Source organism: Eleginops maclovinus, chromosome 5 (assembly GCF_036324505.1).
Source record: "Eleginops maclovinus isolate JMC-PN-2008 ecotype Puerto Natales chromosome 5, JC_Emac_rtc_rv5, whole genome shotgun sequence".
Taxonomy (NCBI): Eukaryota; Metazoa; Chordata; class Actinopteri; order Perciformes; family Eleginopidae; genus Eleginops; species Eleginops maclovinus.
Genome location: NC_086353.1, coordinates 13,292,372 through 13,314,965, shown reverse-complemented (window position 1 = coordinate 13,314,965; position 22,594 = coordinate 13,292,372). Strand labels below are relative to the sequence as shown.

At 38.6% G+C, this 22,594-nt stretch overlaps 3 protein-coding genes and 1 long non-coding RNA gene across 13 annotated transcripts in view; 3 read left to right on the top strand and 1 right to left on the bottom strand.

The window, feature by feature from the left end:
* Positions 1-667: 667 nt before the first annotated feature.
* Positions 668-2,932, top strand: LOC134864241 (uncharacterized). Of its 2 annotated transcripts, none has more exons than XR_010165807.1 (2): positions 668-737; positions 1,556-2,932. It is a non-coding gene; the product is annotated as an uncharacterized LOC134864241 (long non-coding RNA). The 2 variants fall into 2 exon arrangements; XR_010165806.1 differs by having other exon boundaries at positions 670-778.
* Positions 2,933-3,615: 683 nt separating this feature from the next.
* Positions 3,616-5,685, bottom strand: LOC134864434 (interleukin-8-like). Its single transcript, XM_063883390.1, is given in 4 exon segments — positions 3,616-3,774; positions 3,777-3,808; positions 3,929-4,057; positions 5,681-5,685. Coding segments are annotated over 4 exon segments (222 nt in total). The 3' UTR covers positions 3,616-3,718.
* Positions 5,686-8,036: 2,351 nt separating this feature from the next.
* LOC134864240 (interleukin-8-like) lies at positions 8,037-9,292 on the top strand. The gene is made up of 4 exons (XM_063883066.1): positions 8,037-8,310; positions 8,465-8,597; positions 8,721-8,807; positions 8,936-9,292. The coding sequence occupies exons 1-4, from the start codon at positions 8,244-8,246 to the stop codon at positions 8,946-8,948; spliced, it is 300 nt and encodes a 99-aa protein (XP_063739136.1). The 5' UTR covers positions 8,037-8,243; the 3' UTR covers positions 8,949-9,292.
* Positions 9,293-10,879: 1,587 nt separating this feature from the next.
* camk2d2 (calcium/calmodulin-dependent protein kinase (CaM kinase) II delta 2) overlaps positions 10,880-22,594 on the top strand; it is a 31,062-nt gene continuing 19,347 nt past the window's right edge. For all 9 annotated transcript variants that reach the window (XM_063883732.1, XM_063883730.1, XM_063883728.1 and 6 more), the window contains exons 1-2: positions 10,880-11,290; positions 14,339-14,433. In XM_063883732.1, the coding sequence (XP_063739802.1) occupies positions 11,229-11,290; positions 14,339-14,433 (157 nt within the window). In that variant the 5' untranslated portion in view covers positions 10,880-11,228. The remainder of the gene's footprint in view (positions 11,291-14,338; positions 14,434-22,594) is intronic.

Sequence of the window (22,594 nt, the reverse complement as noted above, 5' to 3'; positions counted from 1 at the left end):
ATATCCTTATTTCTTTAATGTCTTAAATATATTAGATCCTCCCACTCGCTGTCAAAACAATTAGCTAAATTAGAGAGAATAAACCATATGTGACTTTCGCTCCATCCTGTCACTAGGCGATCTAAGTTTATTGTTAAAAGTATTATAATTTAATTATTAGAGTAAAATATGATGCATAGGCAGTGTTGGGAATAAAGCAGTTTGAAATAACGCCGTTAGGTAACGCCGTTATTTTTGCAGTAACGGGGTAATCTAATTAATTACTGTTTCCGTCGTTACAACGCCGTTATCGTTACTGAACGTTAAATGCGCTGCGTTACTATGAACTGATTGAATAAACTACCCGTAGCCTGTTGTCATCCGAGGCTTGGGGTGCGTTCACACAGACTGCCAGTGAGGAGGCCGGGTGGGTTAACAATGAGATAAGCGATTATGATTGGCTAAGGCAGAGTCATGTTTCATGGTAGCCAATCGGAGCCAGTGTTTTTACACACAGGCCAGGACACGCGCGCCAAGACACGCGCATCACACACACACACACACACGCGCGCGCGCGCGCGCGCGCGCACACACACGCACGCACGCACACACACACACGCACACACACACACACACACACACACACACACACACACACACACACACACACACACACACACACACACACCAAACAGATTCGAGGAAGCAGCAGAAATGGCGAGTCCGGAGCAATCCGATGAAAAGTTGGCATTTTCAAGGTGGAGATATAAGCAATACTTCAAATTCATCGAGGTCAAAGGCAAGAACGTGCATGTAAAGTGTATATATAGGCTACATATATAACAACTTTTAAAAAAATTTTTTTACAGTAACGCAAATAGTTACTTCCCTGGTAACTAGTTACTTTTATTATAAAGTAATTCAGGCCATTTTCACTGAGGGGTGTACTCACTTTTGTTGCCAGCGGTTTAGACATTAATGCCTGTGTGTTGAGCTATTTTGAGGGCACAGCAAATTTACACTGTTATACAAGCTGTACATTGACTACTTTACATTGTATCTAAGTCCCATGAAAAGATATAATAAAGTATTTACAAAAATGTGAGGGGTGTACTCACTTTTGTGAGATGCTGTATTATATTGACATGGAATCTTAGTGTGGTGTTATGTGATAAAGATTTTATTGAAGGACATACGTTTCCTGCCTTTGGGCAAACTTCTTTGCACCAATGCAGCTTGCTTTACTATGTGTAGTTTATCAGCAGACAACAACAAAAGTTTTTGAGTTGGTTACAAAATACACAGCCACAACATTGCTTGGTGTTGTCATAAACTATAAAACAATAATTCTAGAATAATATAATAAAACATAGCAAATATTAATTGTTTTGCAACTGTATAACTCAACTTATACCTACAGTATGTTGAACCCATTTTAAAACATTATTTAATTAAATAGTATAAAATGGTCATGAAATATTAGATGTGAGACACATCCGCTGAGAATGATTGTGGATAAAGCCTTGTGTCAGATATATTACATTTGCTGTTTATTTTGCCTTTCATTCGCTTGCAGGAGGACTTTGGCGAGGCACTGATGAACACCGGTTGGTTGCAGCTTTGGCCTCATTCCCAGTGGCATCCACCAAGCAGAATAACTGGAACCAGAAGGTCAGGTTATTTATCATTATGCAGGTAAAAGTCACTAACAGGCATGTGGAAACTACAGGCAATAACATCCATAAAACTATCAAGCAGAGACAAAGGCGAGGAATGGCGGGAAATGGACTGGCATAAATACTTGTAAACCAATGACAGAATGGGGAATAGCTGTGACGGAGGGCCTAGAAGTCAGTTGACAGGGAATGGCTGGAACTCTGGGGTTAAAACACATAACCTGGGAGTGGCTGGATCTGAAATGTGAATCAGCACCAGGCAATGATTCTACAGTATTTTAAATTAACAGCTAGCTGACATTGTAACTGTTGTGACATGCTGAAGTCCTGTTTCACACAGGTATTATGAAAAACTTTGAAAAGTGTTCGTTTCTACAAGAAAGGCACAGATTAAGAGCTCTGTAGTGATGTTTATCGAGCATCCACCTGGTTTCAACAATCCTCCCCTGCTGGAGGCAATATACCATGGATGCAGGAGAATATGTTGAATTTGCCTGATTGTTGAAATTGAATAGAAAATCTAGGTTTTTCAATTGAATTTAAAATCACATGAATTAAACAAGGTTTGCACAATAATGGTTGTAGAAGTAAACTAGCAACATTTATATATATTTGTTAGTTAAGTAAGTAAACACTTTCAAGCTAGGAGCATATCACTCATGTATGACTTTATGATTCCACTTACTTGTGTCATTATAGCTGGGTCAAAAAAAACCCAATATTGCATTGATGTTGGCTCCTGATTAGGGGTAGGGAAATGTTTTTCTTTAAAATGATAAAGTAATAGACTGTTTAGCTTTGGGGCAACATCATGCAATGTCAGCAATGCGGCCGCTTATTAAAGAGTGAAATTTACATCCACACCAAATGGTAACTGTCCTGATAGTGTGCACCTATGTCCACGAGGTGGCAATGTCCCTCCACTGAGAATTGTATCTGACTGTGCAGGGTCTCACGCTGCCTCTATGACTCAAGAAACACTGTCTCAAATGTTGTTCTCCAAATTTCAGAACTGCTTTTAAATTGTTTTTCCTCATTACGAACTTTTGATTATTTATAATGTATACTGTTTATACAAATTTGATACATATGACAAAATCAATTCTGGAAACAAGTTTGTAGACAGACAGTTCAATGTACTTGAGTGATATTCTGTCAGTCTGAAAATGTATACAATTTACATTGTACACTTTTCTTCTTTTTCTAGAACAATTATTAACATTCGTCCTCCCTTGCATTTCAAGTTCTTTATTGATTATAAAAAATAAGAAAATATACATTTGTGTCACCGCGTCTTTATTTGTCACAAAAGAAAATTAAAGGTTTTGTAGCAGATGTAAGCACAACATTTTGAGTACCTAAACTGCCACACATGTTTCTTGGGCTCCATCAGTATAGTCCATGCTTTCAATTTGAACTGCAGTGGTGATTCAAATGTAACAAAATGGTTCTCTTTATCCCTCTCCGCTAAATCTGGGAAGGTTTGTTCTTCAAGGTGTCTGCCTAAAGTGGAGGAAAAAAACCGTATATACAGTATGGTTTAAAGTAGGCAAGCTCATTTCACTTACACACAAACAAAATTCAATTTCATGACTTCAAATGTAATGTGTAACATATTACTATTGTTTGAAATATGTTTTTATTTCCCAATATTGAGTTAGTCTCATGAATTAGACTGAGACTTTTGCTTTAGTTTTGCCAGGAAGGGATCTGTCATCTCTTGATTTCAACAACACTCACTGAGCTGCATGACTAACGGATAACCAGTTTCATTGAAGGTTAAATGTAAAGCAAACATGACAATTAAGAAATAACTTATTAGTATAACCTCATGTTCACTTGTGAATTATTATGAACAACACACAAAATGAAGAACTTGGAAAACCATAACATAGCAAGAGTTTCCATTAAGTTGACTCTAAGGTCATAAACTCCCCCTATGTAGAAAGAGGTGCCTCATACTGTGCAAGCCTATCTCTTTCAAATCTTACACCTTGACATGGAGAATTTCAATATTATATTTGCTGTTGCTTTTACATCACATTCACAAAAATACAGTAATGCTAAACGTACATTGGTTTCCTCTTGAGCACTTTTTTGAACCAAGGAGCATTGGGGTAAAGATCTGGTCTCCATCCTTCTAAAAAGTGGCACTGCAGGAGATCAGACACATCAATTCTTCTTGTAAGACTTTAAGAGATATTACAGACCATTATAGACAACCTATCAGACCCAATATGACATAGGTAATCAACTTTGGCACCATGGCTTACATTATCTCTATATCACTGCAGTGGGGGCCTACAGGGTTCACCTTCACCTTTCCTATGTCACGTCTTATTGACTTTTTCTCTTTGCTGACGCATCGACATTGCTGAATCATTCCCCGATCCCCCTGATATCTGAAGTTGTGATAGATGAGAGAAGCATATATTTGTTCAGAAAGAAACAGATTAAAGTGTACTGCTGGTTGCTAAATGCAGACCATAAACAGGTTCTTGTCCGTACGAGTGCCACAATAGTTATAATGTACATATCTGCTCTGCTGTATCTGAAATCTGTGCAGAACAAACTAAACAAATTTACTTAAAGCCACTTCACTGGTTCCGTTTGCATGCGTACTGGTTTGGACTGTGGAGACTATCTGCGCAAGACTGTTTATCTTTCCCATCTGTTCCTGTTGTATTCAAGCATCTGGAAATACCCTGTTTTGATTTATAACCCCAAAAATTCATGCAACATCACTGAGAACTTCACATCTGTTCTCAGTACTGATGATAAGTTTGTCCTGGCATGATGGTAATTGAGAGACGCTTTAACACACTTGGGGAATGTAAACTCCTGCAGGGCTAACCACCCACACATTGATACCCCAACTCAAACTTTTGTGTGTTAGGAGAAAAAAGCAGTCAATCCTAAACCCCTCCTCCAGTCATTCGCCAATCCAGAAATGTCTGCATTCCTTGAAATTCCCAGACCCTGGCTTCTTTTTTAGGTTTCACTTCCTCATGTTTTATATAAACAATGTTTACCGTCAAAGCTTAGTGAAGCTGAATCTAAATGTTTTCTATTGTTCACACAGTGGAGTCAGTTTACACTAAAGTGGCACAGTAATGCTCATGTATTAATTTAAATTGCATATTTTCTTTTGTAAAGCTGTCTTTGGCTCTGTTGCTGCTGTAGCACATTTCTATTTCCCCTCTGTGGGACGAATAAAGGGATTTTGATTCTGATTCTGATGCATACCTCGGCTTACCTCTCAGTCACAAAGAAAACAATTAAAAAAGGCAAAACAGGCTTTGACAAGTTTATGATTCATTCCTGATTTTCCCAGCGCCTGTTCTCATCCTCATTAACTCAGTCTTGTAGATCAGTGTGTCGTGGTGGTTTGTTTGTATGTGGCTAGTTTTACTTTAGGATAAGCAGGGGGATAGTACATGTTATCATCATTTCGAGACAGAGTAACTTATCTCCAAGCGTGCTGTATTAAACAATAGAATATAGACTACTTTTATGTGTGTTTTGTTTTTGATGCAATTCAATACCAAAATAACAACAATGCTGAAGAAGGGAATACATTTCAAAGCATTGACTTACAGTAACAAGACTTAGAGCGTGGTTTAATGCTGGAAAACCCGAACAGGTGATAAAATAAAGCTTACATTACATTGTCAGGGAGTCATATACGTCTGTAGCAAATAGATGTTTTACTCACAAAAAGTAAAAAACTCAACCCATAAATGGTGCTATAGAGGAGGGTCAGGGGTTGTTAGGAATTTGTCCTCTTGAGAACGGCAATGCATGTAATATTTTTATTTATTATGATTCAGATGATAATGATGATGATTATTATTATTGATATTATTATTATTATTATTATTATTGTTAATGATGATGAACCGTGATCAAGATGCCGGGGTCATTTCATTCAGTTTCATTCATTTTAGCTGTGGACAAGGGGATATTCTGGAATGGCTTAACAAATCATGCCATAATGGAAACTGTAATGATACTTCCTCTGTTACGCCATACAGCTACAGAGCCCGTTTCCTGTTTGCACTAACTCTTTGTCTTTGACTTTATTATACATGAAAACAAATCATGATATAAATGCACATATCCTAAACATTGATCTTCTCTCTCCACCTATGTCCACTCAATTCATCTCACATTAACTCTTTGCATCTAGCACCACAGTGTACATTTGAATAAAATCCAAAACATAGAAAAATCATCACTAATATTGGTCAGGTGCCTTTCACTTACCGCCCCACATAAACTGGCTTTAACCAAAACAGGGTCAGCTGAAAAATCAGAAACTTTCCAGTGAGGTTAATCACATGCTGACTTAATGTGATGTTACCATGTGGCTTCTATTTTCGTATGATCCAAAATAAAAATCAACATAAAAGGACATACACTGTATATAATAGGTTTTCGATGAGATCATGGTCATAACTTTCCAGTTAATTCCGTTTGAACAAGAGATACTTTTACTTTACACGAGTATTTGTATTTTATGCAGCTTTATACTTTAAGTCTACTACATCTCAGAGGCAAATATTTTACTTTTTCTGAACCACATTTATCTACCAGCCGCAGTTTCTTAACAAATTATAAATGTTCTTTCTTTTGAGTGAAAACCATTTATCAGTAAATTGTCCTTTTTTTGTAGTTCAAATTTGTATTGAATGTTTCATTTAGAACAAAGAAATACTGGTCGTACACTGTATCAATGAATCCCTCTCCCCCATGGTACTCGCATTGACATTAAAAGACATGGAATGGAAAAAATAAAACAATTTTAAAAAAAGCTAGGTACATCAGCAGTGGAAAAGAAAAAGTGTGCAATTCTTGGTAAAAAATTAATTAAATAGAGTCTCTATTGGCCTTTATGTGTGTCCAGAAATGCTCCCAAGAGTATCCTCAGCATTTTCCAGGCCTTTCAACCGAGTGAGCAATTCTCCTACTTCTTAGACTAAATGTATAATTTTTTTCCTACCCCTTATGAACTATTGGAAAACACAAAAGCTGAAAACAGTGTTGTTTGAGGATCTTTAAGCAATATATAAAGCAATTAAAAATTAGCACAACCTTCAACTTTTCCCCACAGTCAAATGCAACATACAAATTCATGCTTTCTCCTACTCAATGATAATACATTACACATGTATATGGGAAAGTTTTGAATGCAGGGCTTTATGTAACAGAGTATTTCAACATTGTCTTATTAATACTTTTACCTAGGTAAGTGACCAAAATACTACTTATAAGTGTGCAATCCAGCCTTTGTGACATTCATTTCAGTTGTAAATCATTAAATAATAATTTAAATAAAAAAGCTCTGAGAAATAATTTCAATGAAATTGTTATTCTTTTTCCAGGCATTACATTGTCCCCCCGGTCAATCAGCAGGCATTATTAAAGTGAAGCAACAATTCAACAGTTAAGTGGGACAAACCGCAAAATTAGTCCCTGTTTCCCCATACTTCCTTCTGCTCTGTGAAAGGGGCTTTAGTGACGTACGGGCAGATGTGTTTGAGCCTGTTGAAATTGCATCAGGCTTAAGTTCTGCAAAATGTTTTGGCATATTGCCAGATGTTTCTTTAGGAATGTCAAATGCATGAGCATTGATAAATTGCCTTGCAAGATGTTCTGATAATCATGTATGCATTTACATGGTTTAAAACAAATGAAAAATGTAATCATTGTGATTACAATGATTGTTCAGTTATTATGTATAATCAAGTTGTTTAGAAAAAAAAGAAAACAAACTTTTAAATCAGACACCATGACTCTTTGATTCTAGCCTTTTAAATAATGAAAAATGCTTTAGGTGGAAGCATGTCTCATAGCAGTGCATGCAGTTTAGTGTTTAGAAATGATTGTCATTGTTTTTTAGTAGGTGTCCAGATGTTGACCGCTGTACATCTGGCTGTACAAGTAATTTTCTTCATCAAAATAATAAAAATTCCTCTCTGAATCATTTGATGTGACACAACTGAGTGTTACATTTATCAGAAAGTCATTCAGGTATTTCATGTATTCATTTTACAACACATGAATCACTTGTTGTTAAAGTCAGTCTGAGCAGTGGTGCAACACACTGTTAGCAGCCATGTCTAATATCAGAAAAATTTCTCTTAAGGACTCTTGTCACATTAACCCATGTATTTAGTCACTGTGTTTTTCCAAATTATAACTCTGTATTAGTGACAAATGCTGACCCATCATCCCCCTTGAAAAATCACATAAATTGGATCACGCCGCAGTGAAAATTTCCCAGTCAGCTGCCCAAGTCCCAGATTGCGAAACCTGCACTGAGGCAGAGAAATGACTCATTTCCAGTTGGATGCTTCCCTAATAAAAGGAGAGACTCTTCTCCTCAGCGCTAGATTCAAAGAGCAGAGCAAGAAAGGTGAACAAGAATAAGGAAAAGCAAAGGAGAGAAAGAACTAAATAGGAGAAGAAAAATTCATTAGAATAAAAAGATCCTTCTTCACTTTTACCTTCAAGCTTCATCAGACGGCTTTCTGAAAGACTTTCAAATCTTTATTGTTAATTGTTGCAGAATTAAATAAAGGAAAAATGACGAGCAGCAGAGTCATTGCCATCTCTATTGTGGTACTCCTGGCCTTCCTGGCCGCCAGTGAAGGTATGTTTCTTTTCTATTAAATAATTAAATGTAACTGTATTGAGCAATTATTTTCAGTTTTCTATTTGAATAATAATTGCTGTGAAATTCTGCTGTATTCTTTTTTTCAATCCATTAAGCATTTTGAACTCACCTGTGACTCCTTTTCTAACAGGGATGACTCTGAGAAGTCTGGGAGTGGAGCTGCACTGCCGCTGCATCGAGACAGAGAGCAAACCCATCGGCCGTCACATTGAGAAGGTGGAGCTGATTCCAGCCAACTCTCACTGTGAAGAGACTGAGATCATGTACGTCTTAATTTCAAAGCCTGCAGCCCATCTAGATAGTGATGATATTGATTCTTTAAATTTTTGTAATTTACTTTACCAACCTGTTCTGATTGCATGTCTGTTTCTTGCTTTGTTCTGCAGTGCTACTCTGAAAAAGACAGGCCAAGAGGTTTGCCTTAACCCCAACGCTCCCTGGGTGAAGAAAGTGATTAACAAGATCATGTCCAAGTAAGTAAAATACAGTAATTCAGTACAAGGATACAATAATCTACTTTTAGGATGTGCCTGTGAAATGTAACAGAGTACCTTTTTTGATGCACAAATTAATTTGTATTGTCTTTTTCTTTGTTCTGCAGCAAACAACGCTGAACAGACTGGGAGAGATCAGCCTAAAGACAAATGAGAAGTTACAAAAAAGTATTTGTTGTCATCACAGTTACCTCCTTTTAACAACAAAGTGCCTCTGAATGTCCAGATCAGGTGTTAAATGACAACAGAATGTAGCCACTAAGGATATGTTTGCATCAAACATGTTATTTATTACCCAGTCTGGGATTGTTTGTTTAAGAGTTGGCTGCATATCTGTTGTTTCCTATATAAATTATATTTGTGAACATATTTATTGATGTATTTATGGAATGTTAATGTATTTTCAGTTGTGTAGCTCTGCTAACAACCAATTGAGTAATTAAATACTTATAAATGTAATGAAACTGGAATGTGTCATTCTTTTTACTCATTGTCTATTCTACTGTACTGTCCCCTACAACAATCTAGTAACTGATACATTTTCTTTTGGAATATTATTAAATGTATACGTAATGAATTGAAAATAACTATCTATAGTCAATACAAACTGATTTAAGCATGACAAATTGAAGAAAATATGGTCTTTTAAACTTTAATTTGTCATTTTGCATTTGAAAGAAGTGTTTCACTTTATATTGAACATACAATATATGATGTTAATACGATTTATTATACAGAAATATATATTGATATAATGTTTTATTAATACACAGCCATTTTCTCTTACCGGAAAAAGTGCTAAGAATCCAGAACTGCATTGCACTTCCTTATAGGACTGTTGTCAACATTTCTGAGAAAGACCAAATAATGCAGCTGGTGTCATAAACTCACTATCTTCTCACGGAGCCTAACCTTCATCATGTGCTTATGTGGAATAATAAAGTTAATACATTTGTGCAGACTGTAATCAGACATCGTTTGAATATTTGTGCTTTTAATTGCACCAATAAAGTCAATCAGTAAACGTATACTGTACCATAAATCACATGCTCTAAGAGGAAATAATAATGTTTATGACAACTAACAGATTAAGGTTAATGTTGAATGTATTTCGTGTGTATTGCCTCCATCCACATGTCTGGTATGATAAGTACTAACTTTAGATAGAATCGGAGGATGAAACCGTCTTTATTTGTCACATACATGCACACAGCAGAGCACACACAGTGAAATTGGTCCTCTGCATTTAACCCATCCTAGTACTAGGAGCAGTGGGCAGCTATTGTGCAGCCCCCGGGGAGCAATGGGGAGGGGGGGTTGGAGGTGTCCAGTGCCTTGCTCAAGGGCACCACAGCAGGGCCTAGGAGGTGTATCAGTATCAGTCCACTTTCCATATTTCATGTCTGTTTGGGGACTTGAACCGGTGACCCTACGATTCCCAGTCCAAGCCCCTACTGACTGAGCCACTGCTGGACAACTCCACACAATAAGAAAATATTCTCACACAAATCTAGAATAGCCTACAAAAGAAAACACATAGTGAACTGACCATTATAACAATTTGTCGAACCTTGTATTGTCAACAATTAATGGTAGAGGATTAGGGCCACATGAAAATGTTTGAGGGATGTTAAAAACAACAATTGAATCCTGTTTTTGTCTCAGAATTCTGCCTTTTTTTCTCAGAACTCAATTTTGTTTAAACTTTTAGTCACATCCCACCTTTTTTCTCATGTGGCCCCAATCTTAATCCTAATCTATTTTTGCCCCAAACACAAGTGCCCACTGTGTTTCTGGTAAATGTAATTTAGTTTGTTCGTTACCTCTCCAGAATGATAAGGTTCATTAAAATGCAGATATAGGCTACCCATGGCACTGTTGGTATTATTCCCATGATACAATACACTTCTTATTTTCATGTTATGCATCATATATTATTTTTCGTCTTTGTTTGTTAATGGCTTGAGTGAGAATGCAGGTAAAGGGGCGGGACTGAGCGCAGAGCGGGGGGTAGGTGCGGTAGTGCGGCGTCTGATGCGCGCAGAGACGAACCTCACCACGCTGCACCGACACACGCCACAGAAACCGGAATGCACACAAAATGATGCATCTTCGAGCTGTGACAAGCCGCTGCATGTGAAGAAAACAAAGAACCAGCCAACGAGAACGCCGGAAGCACTCTCGACCAGATTGAAGCTCTCGCGCAGGCAGTGCATTTGCCGCAGAAATCATCCTACCACAGCTCCCGAACTAGGTGCTTCAGCTGTGCATGAAACCCTCAGTTTGGCTTGCAGGTCCAGGACAAAAAAACGGGCGGTGTTGACGACTGAGTGTGGTGGATACTGTTTGTGAGTGCACCTTATCCGCGTCTCCTCACACCCCTTGGGCACTTCCTTCAGGATGGCGTTAACGATCTGCACGAGATTTACCGACGAATATCAGCTGTTCGAGGAGCTGGGGAAGTAAGGAAGCATGATTTTATCATCTGGCACCATCTCTGTATGAAATGTCAGCTTGTTATGCAATAGGCGGCTTGGCATAGGGACTATCTGATTCAGGGCTCTGTGTGTGTGTGTGTGTGTGTGTGTGTGTGTGTGTGTGTGTGTGTGTGTGTGTGTGTGTGTGTGTGTGTGTGTGTGTGTGTGTGTGTGTGTGTGTGTGTGTGTGTGTGTGTGTGTGTGTTCGCGCTGACAGTGTAGCCACCAAACCTGTCATGCAGGAGGAGCTATCATGTATTCCGAAGGCCTGTGCAAAGGCATCCTATTTGTTTTAATCCCTCATTTGATGCCCTGTTTACTGTTTTGTGTTATGAAGATGTCGAAGCAAGCGCGTCGTCCTTTGCCTCCATCCTCTACAGCCACTGATGTTGCATTTCGACCTTTTGGTGTTACAGTCGAGAGCTCCAATGTTGTAAACTGAACCGGGGTGAAAAACATCGGGGTGTGTGAAATGGTGATATTTGGTGGTAAACCACCCCCTCCTTCTCTACATCCAGCTCACCAAATCCTCTTCCTCCTCCCCCGTGACAGAAATACACACTCAGTAATGCGACGGCAGACCATGTAGTTGGAGATGACACATTCCCCAGTCAAGTACCGAGCTGCGTTCAATTATCGGACACAGGCAGGGAATTCCTCACCCCTGAGAGAGGGAGACAGAGAATGATCCACGTACCTACGAGTGTGGACGTGTATTTGAAGCTGAATGGTCATGACCTGCAGTCTACCCAGCACCCCCTGCTCAGAGTAGTTACTGTATGTGCAGCGAAATCATAGATAGAGATTAAAATGTACTCAGTGTCTCCCACTTAGCATTCTGACCAGAAGAGTTATCTTTCATCACCTTTTTATCAGAAACCTGTGTTTCTAGTGAAGGAAAAGAAACCTCTACAGCCTCTGCCCCCTGCTTAATGACCCTATGCTGTGTTCATCTTACACCATCTGTCATTAATAATGCAACCACAAGGCTTTTATTCTACCTTTTAACTTACTGATCTCTTTCCTGTGGGCAGAACCATTTCCCCCCTGCACTGATTTTTGTTTGTTTCAACTATCCAGGGATGAATTTTGAAGCAAATATTTACAAAGACCTGTACACGTTAAGTAAGATAAATACTGTAATACTTTCAGGAAATTGTTGCGACCGTACTGCACCAGTGTCTCTGCAAGTTTTAGCCCCTTCAATTACATCTATTAATCATGTACATTTTTTCCTTATATATAATTAAATCTGCAGTTATTACATTATTGTCCAGTGGTTATGCAATTTATTTGTAGATTGATATCAAAAACAGCACTGTTTTAAACATTAAGATTATTGTAACTATTGATAAATAGACAAAGTAAATGACTAGTTTTCAATAGAACAATCATCAATGTATGGAAAGGAATTTGATTTTTTCATTAAGCTTGTATTTTCTGTATTTTTAAATACAAAAGCACTGTTACTGTTAGAGTGCAACTACTTTTCCTCTTCCTCTTTCCACCATGTAGCTCAATATAGACTAGGTTTACAGATACAGTAAACAGAATATGGGCTTTATAGTGCTTCTTATATAACATGTTATACTTTGAAAATGTCCTTTTCTAAATCCCCTATAAATTAGAGGTAAGCTTTAATGGCAAGCTGCTAACTCCAGAGGATGTTAGATAACATGTTAATGGGACAGATCATGCTATATACCCAGCAGTGAATACATTGCTTCTCATATATTAACAGTTATAACACCAGAAAATATCAAATTGTTCAGAGACATCATGCCACAGTTGTCAGCCATTAGGAATACAGTGAGTTAAAGAGTATTTTTTCATATTCTTGTCTTCTTTTGTGTTTTTTAGTATCTGCATTCAAGTGTGTCTAAATGATTGTGTTATTTCTGATGAGAACCATTTTTATTTGAAAGAAAAGGCGTGCACCGACAGAGATGGAGGTTGAATAGCAAAGTGCTTGTATGGCTGCAGAGCTGAGCTGAGGCGGACGTCTCCATGGCTGCATTTAGAGATGAGAGATGCAGCACTCAGCTCTTCTCCTCCCTCAAATATAGCTGACCTAATTTTTTGATCTTCATACATGTGCTTGAAACACTAGTATAACACATGGTTTAAGCAGTACAAGGCTGGTAGGCGCGTTCGTTGGTGCGGATGGTCTCGTGAAGCGATGAGGACAGTGTGTACTGTAGGGAGGGGGGTGTGAGTGTGTTTGTTTGAGTAGCTGCACAGATCCTGCATCCATGCTTTGTGCAATTCAATTTTAGAAATGTGACATTACTACCTAATTTCTGCTATTCCATGTTTGTTCTTTCTTACATATGTCATTTGAGTGCTGTTAGGGTTAGGGTCATTAAGCATAATGATCGGGTAAAGTAGCATTATTTAGTAATCAGTATTTTTTGCAATTTAATGCCCTTACTCTTTCAGAGTAAAATCACAATAACACAGCTTCTGTGTATATGGAGTTAAAGCTACGTATGCATATTTATGATTACACTTCTTATGAATGATCCAGAAATAACAGGTCGACAATTTTGCTAACACAGCCAAACATTCAGCAATTGCAACCACATAAGACATAGCAAGCCCGCTAATATTACTATCTTGGTACCCATGCAGCTCTCGTAGTATCAACTTGGTGCCAAAAAACCTTACGCACTTCTTCCTGGAGAGTGTATGACCTGCTTAAATAAAATAGTTCAAGAACAGGCTACAGTCTGCCTTCAATATGAATGCAAGTTTAAAACAGATTTTTTGAACAAACCCATTTAGCTTCTTGTCATACTATTGTTCAGGTTGCAATATGTGATCTAAGTCGCAATGAAATCGCTTGATTTCTGCCATGCTTAAACACAACATGTTTTTCCAAATCAATCAATGTGAAGTATCTGGTTTTCTTTTTAATCAGCTCTGTTCTGAATCCCACCATTTATTTTACATTGGATGGTATGGATCACACCTTGTATTGTGACATTGAGCTTTTTTATAATCAATCTATTTCTGACCTTGTTTACTTTTCAGGGGCGCATTTTCTGTGGTCAGGAGGTGTGTGAAGATCTCCTCTGGACAGGAGTTTGCTGCAAAAATCATCAACACCAAGAAGCTTTCTGCCAGAGGTACCACTCCCCTACACCCACACACACACACACACACACACACACACACACACACACACACACACACACACACACACACACACACACACACACACACACACACACACACACACACACACACACACACACACACACACACAAACACATCCATACGATGAGCATAAAACGTGCCCAATGTGTCACAGAGTGTGTGTGGGTGAGCTGTAAACATGGCTGCCCAGGAGACAAGCTTTGGGGCTCTGACAGTGAGAGTCAAAGTTAATGATTGAGAGACAGACAGACAGGCACACATGCCCAGAGACACATCTGGATTTTTGTTGGTGAAGTTTTCTGTATGTGCTCAGAAGAAAACAGCAAATTTATCAAGTAAAAGCTGCAGCTGTGTTTGCCTGCTTGCAGTTTTTGTGCAGAGTGGTACATGTTCCACTTCCTTTTGGTGTTTTTTATGTCCTTTGGTTTCTATTTAAATGTTTGTCACATACAACATTGGATGTGTATGTCTTTGCATGCATATGTATGGGTGTGCATGTGTTCTGTATTGATTCAGGGCTCTGGCTGGTCTTGTCGTCCCAGGGGCAGATCTTTTGCGAAGCCGACCCAGTTCTTTCACATCCGTCACTGTAATTGTAGCCGCTGGCCTGGTTGCCTTGGGCTTGGGACACACACACATAATCCTGCATCGTTCACACATAACGTGCACGCGCAAGCACACACGTGACCCTGGATCAGCCAACAGCATATTCATGACAACTAACCAATGGTTGCACTTTTGCTGTTTCTCAATTCATCAGCCAATGGTGTGTGGTGTTTCGTCTTGCTTGCCCGTGATAACCAGTCAACGCTGTCATACTGCACAAGCAGGCAGCCTCCTGTAGGTGTTTGTTGTCTAACTTACATGTTATGTATAATAGGTAACAGCAAAGGACCTTGGCTGTTGTGTTATTTATAGTGTTCTAGTATAGATGTATAAACAAGCAGTATCCTCCCCGTCTTTGCAGTATTTTACCTTTTATTCTTTTCCGGCAGCTTCCTCCTCCTCAGCATCCTCCCTCTCCGCGTACTCTTGTCTTATTCATTTACTCTTCTTCCCTCTTTTTTAAATCTGTACTCTCTTTTTTTATTTACAAGACGCTCGCCAGGTGCTCTAACCCGCCCCCTCCTTCCTGCATATTTTCTCCTGGAATACCTCACCATCTATCCCTGCCTTCCCTCCTCCGTTGCTTCCTTTCTTTTCTTTCCTTTTTTGGCTCCCTTCATGCTGCCTCTCATTTCATTCTTCTTCCCCCATTGATCCTTCGCTCTTAGCTGGTTCCGTCTCTCTTCTGCCCATGTTGACCATGCTGCTTGCTGCTTGCAGTGTTGGTAATAGACACCTTGGCAAAAGGATCAGTGTCTCACCACTTGCATGCTTGGGCTGATTTTCCAAAAATACTGCAAAGGGTTATCTCACCTCATATGCAAGATGATCTGCGGGTGTGCAATAACACAAACTCTCTCTCACGTTTTCCTCTGCCTGTATGGTTGTGTGTTTAGAGGTTTACATACCAGGCATGCTGGCGTGTCAGATATGGTCTTACCCTCTTTCCGCGATAAGCTCTAGAATTGCAACTCTGATTCCTTTCTCTCTGGCAGGATCATGACCTCCCCCCAACCCCACTCAGCCACTGTGTGCGTGTTTGCCTATTTAAGTGCAAGTGCGTCCGTCAGTATATAGATTTGAAAAGGGTTTAGGGTAGGATTGGTGGCTGGAAAGCAGGCCGATCAAGAGACTGTGTGTGTATGTGTTTGTTTGGTGTTCTTGGTTTTGACCAGTCAAAGTCCTGCAGGCTGCAATCCTGATTATGCAGTGTTTGATTAAGATCAGCAGATGAGCCAGTGAACAAGAGGAAGCATTGCAGAAAAGTCAACATTTAACGTGTGTGTGTGTGTGTGTGTATTTTTGTTCACTCCCTTCATTTACAGTATCCGTCAGTGTCTGTCACTATGACTCTGTCTGCTATCTTTTGTCACTTTGTATTTGCTTGTGATATATCGTGTGTGTGTGTGTGTGTCTTTAATCCCTCATCTGTTTCTGAGTGTGTGTTTGTGCACATGTTTGTTTTTAAGTGTCTGTGCTCTAGCGTCATTGCCTACTCTGTGACCTTTTCAGCTTGTCTTAACAATTGGTGTAGGTTTAGTTTGAATCAATTGCAATACAAATATTTACATTGTGGGGGTGATATGCTGATAGGGTAAAGTAATAGGGTTATAAGGCCCTATTTGGCCCGATTTAAAATATTTACTATGTTTCTTTAATACAAGGTTTATAATGTTTTTCACTTCCTTTCTCCCAATTTTTCCCATCTGAATTCTTGGTTAAACCCCAACACTTCTTCAGAGAGTGTATTATCATTCCTCCTGGTTTGATGTCGTTCCAATCCACCAATCTGTATCTGCATGAACCTCCTTCATGGTGGACCGTTTTTGTGGTAATAGGAGCATGCTGTTGTTATTTTCATGTTATGTGGAGGTGTCATGGTAACAGCGATGATAGCTGTTGCTGAGGTATAAGCCAGTCTGCCTCAGTGGTGTATTTATACAGTGAAGGTTTTTATGTGTGCGTGTTCTCTCATTGTTCATCTGTTAGTTTTTCTTAAGCAATATAAATATTTGTCTCCCCCTTCCCTCTCTTATGGTCTTTATTCCTGTCTTCCTCCAGTGTCAGTATGATTCTGTTTCGCCTTACTCTGAAGTGAAGGAAAGGAGGAGGGGTGAGGATGTGATTGTGGGAGACTAGAAAGATAGGGGGAGAGACACAGAGATAGGAAGGAGGGATCAGTGGGGAGAAGGGGGGATCACATGACTCACTGGGTGCTAAAAATAAATGTTGGTCATTCTCTCACTCTCGGTGTCTCTATCTCACGTACACACAGTATTGAAAATATTCCATCTTTAAAGACGTTAGGTTTGGGGTTTCAGTCCATGCTCACCTGTCTAATATATCAGACTGAAAAAGCAGAAGACTAAATCTTACTAGGTAGCATGGTTCTTTTTGAGCATCTATATGTGAATTATATATGCAATATTTCAGTGGAATGGACTTATGATGAACCATGTGGGGGATTATGCTTTTCGCAATTTTTCAGTCTAATGTGCATTAAGAAGTTTTGGCCATGGTGGATAGAAATAGCTCACATTTAGTACAATATTACATTTTGTCTGATTATTATTAAATATTTGCAACATATTCCTAATTCCAGGTCTACTTGCTGGATTTCGGCCACATCGCATGGCCTTTGTCAGTAGTTTCAGTTTCCATCAGTTTCCGAGTGCTTAGTAGACACGATGACAACTGAGCAAACTCCTTTTGCTGATAAATATCATTAGATTAAAAAATATGTGTACAAATCATGAGGAGTGGTGGTTATTTCTTGACAAAATCAAATTTGGCCCATTGACAATTAGATACTAATGAATAGGCCTAGTATTGCGATGTGAAGAGCACACTATCCAGACAACAGCCTAGAGCTAATTAGTTACATCTGTATACATTTCAGGTGACACACTTGGCTTCCAAACTCTGCAGTCAGCATACAACAATACTGTTAATAATGTAAGCTACAATCTAAATTGCAGCTCTTGCATTCTTATAATGTCAAGATTTCAATATGAAAACGAGTGATTGTTCAGCCCAGAAAGAACTTACATGACTAACTACAGCGACGAACTCTGAAGAAAAGCGAGGGCGTTCTTAATTACAGAGTGCTGCATCCACTTCTGTCTTCTCCTTTCTCTCTATTTCTGCCCCTGTTCTTCTCAACCCTTTGTTTTTATGTCTGTTTGATTTACCCTTCCGCCCAGCGATTCTCTTCTCTCTGTCCACCCTCCTCTTTTTCCTTCCTCACACATTCCCTGGCAGTTTATAGCTTTAGTCTGGTCTCCCTCCCAAAGTGCTTAACAGTTTTTAAACTGATTGATTTTATAACAAATTGATAGACAGAGGCCACAGATAATAATGACATCATTATTATTTTCTAAGCAGAACTATATTAAAACTGGATTGGATGAGTAGATGGAGATGGATGGATACATTTTGGTACTGCTGCCAAAAAATTGCAAACATTTTCCATTATCCAGCACAAGTTTTACTTTCCACAGAAGCAGAGATACTAGTATTTCTGTCGAGCAGTAACAGTGTAACGTGTGGAATGCAGCATATCTGCAACACACACAGCTATCATTAGGTTAAAATTGTTGCATTCAGGAAAGATAAGGCCTCTATTGTTGAAAGGAATTGTTGATTAATGTTGCATACATTTTTCTCTAGTATATCTAATAGATCTGACATTTATGAGTGACAATGGAGTGTTTCAAATTTAGCATGAAAAGTTGCATAGGTAACCTTACAGAGAAACCTCATCTGTTTACTATCTGGTTGTAACCGCAAAGCTAGATAGTTAGTGATGTGTCCTCTTATTCAGACAAAACCATTGCTTTTATTACTCAGAAATGAGTCTTTTGTAATGTGAAGGTGTGTACAGTTAGTATTTTGATATCTTGATAATGCAATGTTACTCTGAAGCACCACATGCATCATACATGAGGGGTATTATGAAGCCTCTACCATAATATAAGCTTTCAAATCTTTAGCTTTTGTGTCAATATACTGCATGTGATTATAAATGTGAATTTGTGTCTCTTCTTGTCAGGACGTGTCCTGACCACCCTTTTACATGCTAGTCTAATGTGCTTGCGGCTGCATTACCACGGATTAGATAAAGGCAGACATTAACATATTATGAGTTTCCAGCAATACTCCAGGGGTAGTTTTATCTCTGACACCAGCCACCTTTTGTTTCTCCTCAGAAGAGGGAGCAGGGGAGTTATCAGTCTAATAATTCTTCCTCCTATTGAGAACCAGCGGAGGGTGACGGTGTCTCAGTGTCCTGGATGGTTTCACTAGACCCTCGGGTTCAGTGGGGGATAGGACCATATGGATGAGGACTACTTAGCCGCTGTCCATGGAGGATGTTACATTTAACCTACATCTTTTTAATTAAAACTCTTAATTAAAACAATGCGGAGCAATTCCAGCACCTTGTTGTGTGTGCTGGGTCGATTTTGTGCATTAGGGTTAGGACTTAGGAGGTTAATTTTCCTTATTGACTCAATCATTGATTGTTTAAACTGATTCATTGAGTTATGCCTTACATAAATCCCCCGAAAATGCTCATTTTGTTTTGTCAGTCACAATAGTCAAAGTTTTTTCATTTAAAATGGTATTTAACAGAACATTTAACAAGCTGTAACCAACAAGACATTGGTATTGTTATTGATCAGAATTCTCAAGACAATAGCTTGCTGATATGTGTATTTTGCAGCTGCCCTTTCACAAAGATATTACATTTCTATAGTACTAAATGTTTTTTTTCCTACTTACGTCTCGTAATCAAATGTTATTACTGACTGACTGAGTTCAGGGGCAACTTAATCACATGACTCTCATCTGTGGTCAGGGTTCCTCAACAATTTCTTTTAAAGTGAGTCATGATTGTGGTTTCTATATTAATAACTACTGCTTTTACTGGAAAACACTTGGCAACATTGTAATAACTACTTTTCCTTTTTGTGTCTCAAGTAAATGCAGACTTATATATATATACATTTTTAACATTTTTTTAAACACGTTTTGCATCTCCTTATTTAAATAGAATGTGTAACCCGGTTGGCATTGTTTGCTTCAAATATTTGACAACTTCATAGTAGTAGTTAAAAAAAAAAGAGTACATCTTATCTTCATAGTATCGAAATGCTATCGCAACGATATCTGTAAAAATATTTATTGCGGCTGAGGGATGCACAAACGATTCCCCCTTTCCAATTTCTAACAGATAGCACTATAATTTGGAATCTACTTAATAAACAGTACATTTCCAACCCAAAGTGCTTTAAAACAACATTTCAAGTCAGCATTCACCTATCCATACAAACATCTATACATAGCATGTTCAGTATCTTGGCCAAGGTCACTCCAAAATGTTGACTGTGAACTATATTTTTCAAATTCTAAAACCGAAAAACCCTGCCCAATGTTATCAAGTGTTTTCCAATAACAGTATACTGTAGCAGCACCAGCTCCAAAAGTCGATAAATCTAGCAGGGAAAGCTGCCAAGATGGCAACACAAATAGCTTGTCCCTTCAGGCCTCCATACAAAGCCAATCCCCCCCAAATTCTCAATATGAATTCAACCAAAGTACATCGTAATTGTTACTTATACTTATATCAAGTCAGGAAATAAAATAGCAGATCATGTATATACATATACATTCCTTCCTTGTTGGAGATTGCATTTTCATTGAAGTGCCTGACAATAGTATGTTGGTCTGATTGATACAAGAAGCCAAACATCTGATGACCACCGTACCTTTGTAAATCCATCAGAATGATGATACCAAACAAGGAGAGGATATTTAAAGTGAACCACTCCAGAGTCACACATGCTGGCGTCTTTGTCTGTCTCTTCTATTCTGTGTATTCGGACTGTTTCTGTCAGGTGTTGGTTGTGTCTCTATTTCTGTGTCTTGCCTATTTTTAGGATTACACCAGTCTCAACGTCAAACTGGCAGGTTAAAAAGTTGCGAAATTAAAAAGACCAAAAAAAGTCAGAGGACATTTTTATTTTGACTATGGGGATTGGAGTGACAAGCAGAGATTTGTTGCCAAATCAGAGAGGAAGAGAGATGAGGGTCATTAAATGTGATCTTATCGGAATCTATGGGAAGCAGGTTGGCAAACGGTTGATGCAGCTGGGTGCGGAAGGTAAGGCGAAGCTCATACAGTAAGTGGAAACAGGTATGTCGACGGGTGTGTCAGGTGATTGTGAAAGGAGGAAATGTCAGATTTCACTTTGGGGAAATGGCAATAGTCTGAGAAAAGTTGGAATGTGGCTGTTGAGAGGAACAGAAAGTGAGATTTTGTCAGTGAAAGGAAGAACATACTTGAATAACGTGGCACATTTATTAATGACTTGCCAAAGAAATCCACGTGTTATTTTACTTACAGATAGTGATTTTTGCAGTAACTTTTCTAAGAAACCTTACCAGGAAATGTAAAATAAAAGGATTGTCTTGAAAGATGAACTCTTGTGAATGTCAGCAAATGCTTAGATAATTCTTAAGTAACACATGATAGGTGCTTTCAAGTGGAATACAGTTATCTCAGATAGAGACAAAAGAAAAATATAGGAGGCTCTACTCAGTCATGCTTCTTGTTGACTGTCCAAAATAGACGTTAATGAAAACTGAACCCTCCTTAATATGGTATGAAGTGTGACATCCTAATCTGTGCAGGAGAGGCAGCTGCATTCTTACAATGCTGACACCACACAATAATTAGTTTTAAACCATATGGTTAATGACACCACAAATGCAGAAGGTCAGTGTCTTACACACAGCAAAGCAGCTGACAGAGACACAGCACACCACTGTCCCTGCACCCTATGGTCAGTACGCATTAAAGTCAATGTAAATTAGAGTTGTGTTTTCATTCAGATTGTGTCCTTTTAAATATGCCTTTTCTATTATATAGAAATATATCATTACAACAGAAGATCGTGAAATGGTTTTGTGATTACCATAAACAAAAAGGCCTTTATTTAACTATTATTAACAACATGCAACATTTTTAACTAGACTTAAAAAACCTATAAGAAATACATTTTCACTAAAGAAAAACATAAATCCTAACACCATGAAGAAAAGCCAGAAACTTCCAGATTACTCCCTAATCATCAACCGTCATGGTCTTTCTTTATTTATGAAAAGTCATTCACTGCTGGTCAGAGTAACATACATACAGACATTCAGACACGCAGCTCAAGCCTGAATGATTATAGCTGACTGGGGTAGCTTTAAATATTTGTCTGCACACTGGCTTCACATTATGCAGAATGCTGCTGTCAGTTATAACTATGTAAGCAAAAAGCCTCACTCAAGTAGCTGTGGCAGTAGTCCTCAAGTCTGCACACACACACAGGTACATAAAGTATTGTAAAACATTTTTGTCAGCCAGTCAGAACTCATTGTCATCATTTTTTGAGAGTGCGGCAGATTTCCGAGTTGACTGCAGCAGAAAATGGTAAGGAGAAGGTGTAAAATGTCATTATCTATTCCATTCAAACA

Bases quoted from the DNA above. Each gene is read 5' to 3' on its own strand.
- LOC134864240 (XM_063883066.1), top strand. From the start codon at position 8,244: ATGACGAGCAGCAGAGTCATTGCCATCTCTATTGTGGTACTCCTGGCC. The intron at 8,311-8,464 runs GTATGTTTCTTT...CTTTTCTAACAG, and splicing joins CTTCCTGGCCGCCAGTGAAG to GGATGACTCTGAGAAGTCTG. The intron at 8,598-8,720 runs GTACGTCTTAAT...TTTGTTCTGCAG, and splicing joins TGTGAAGAGACTGAGATCAT to TGCTACTCTGAAAAAGACAG.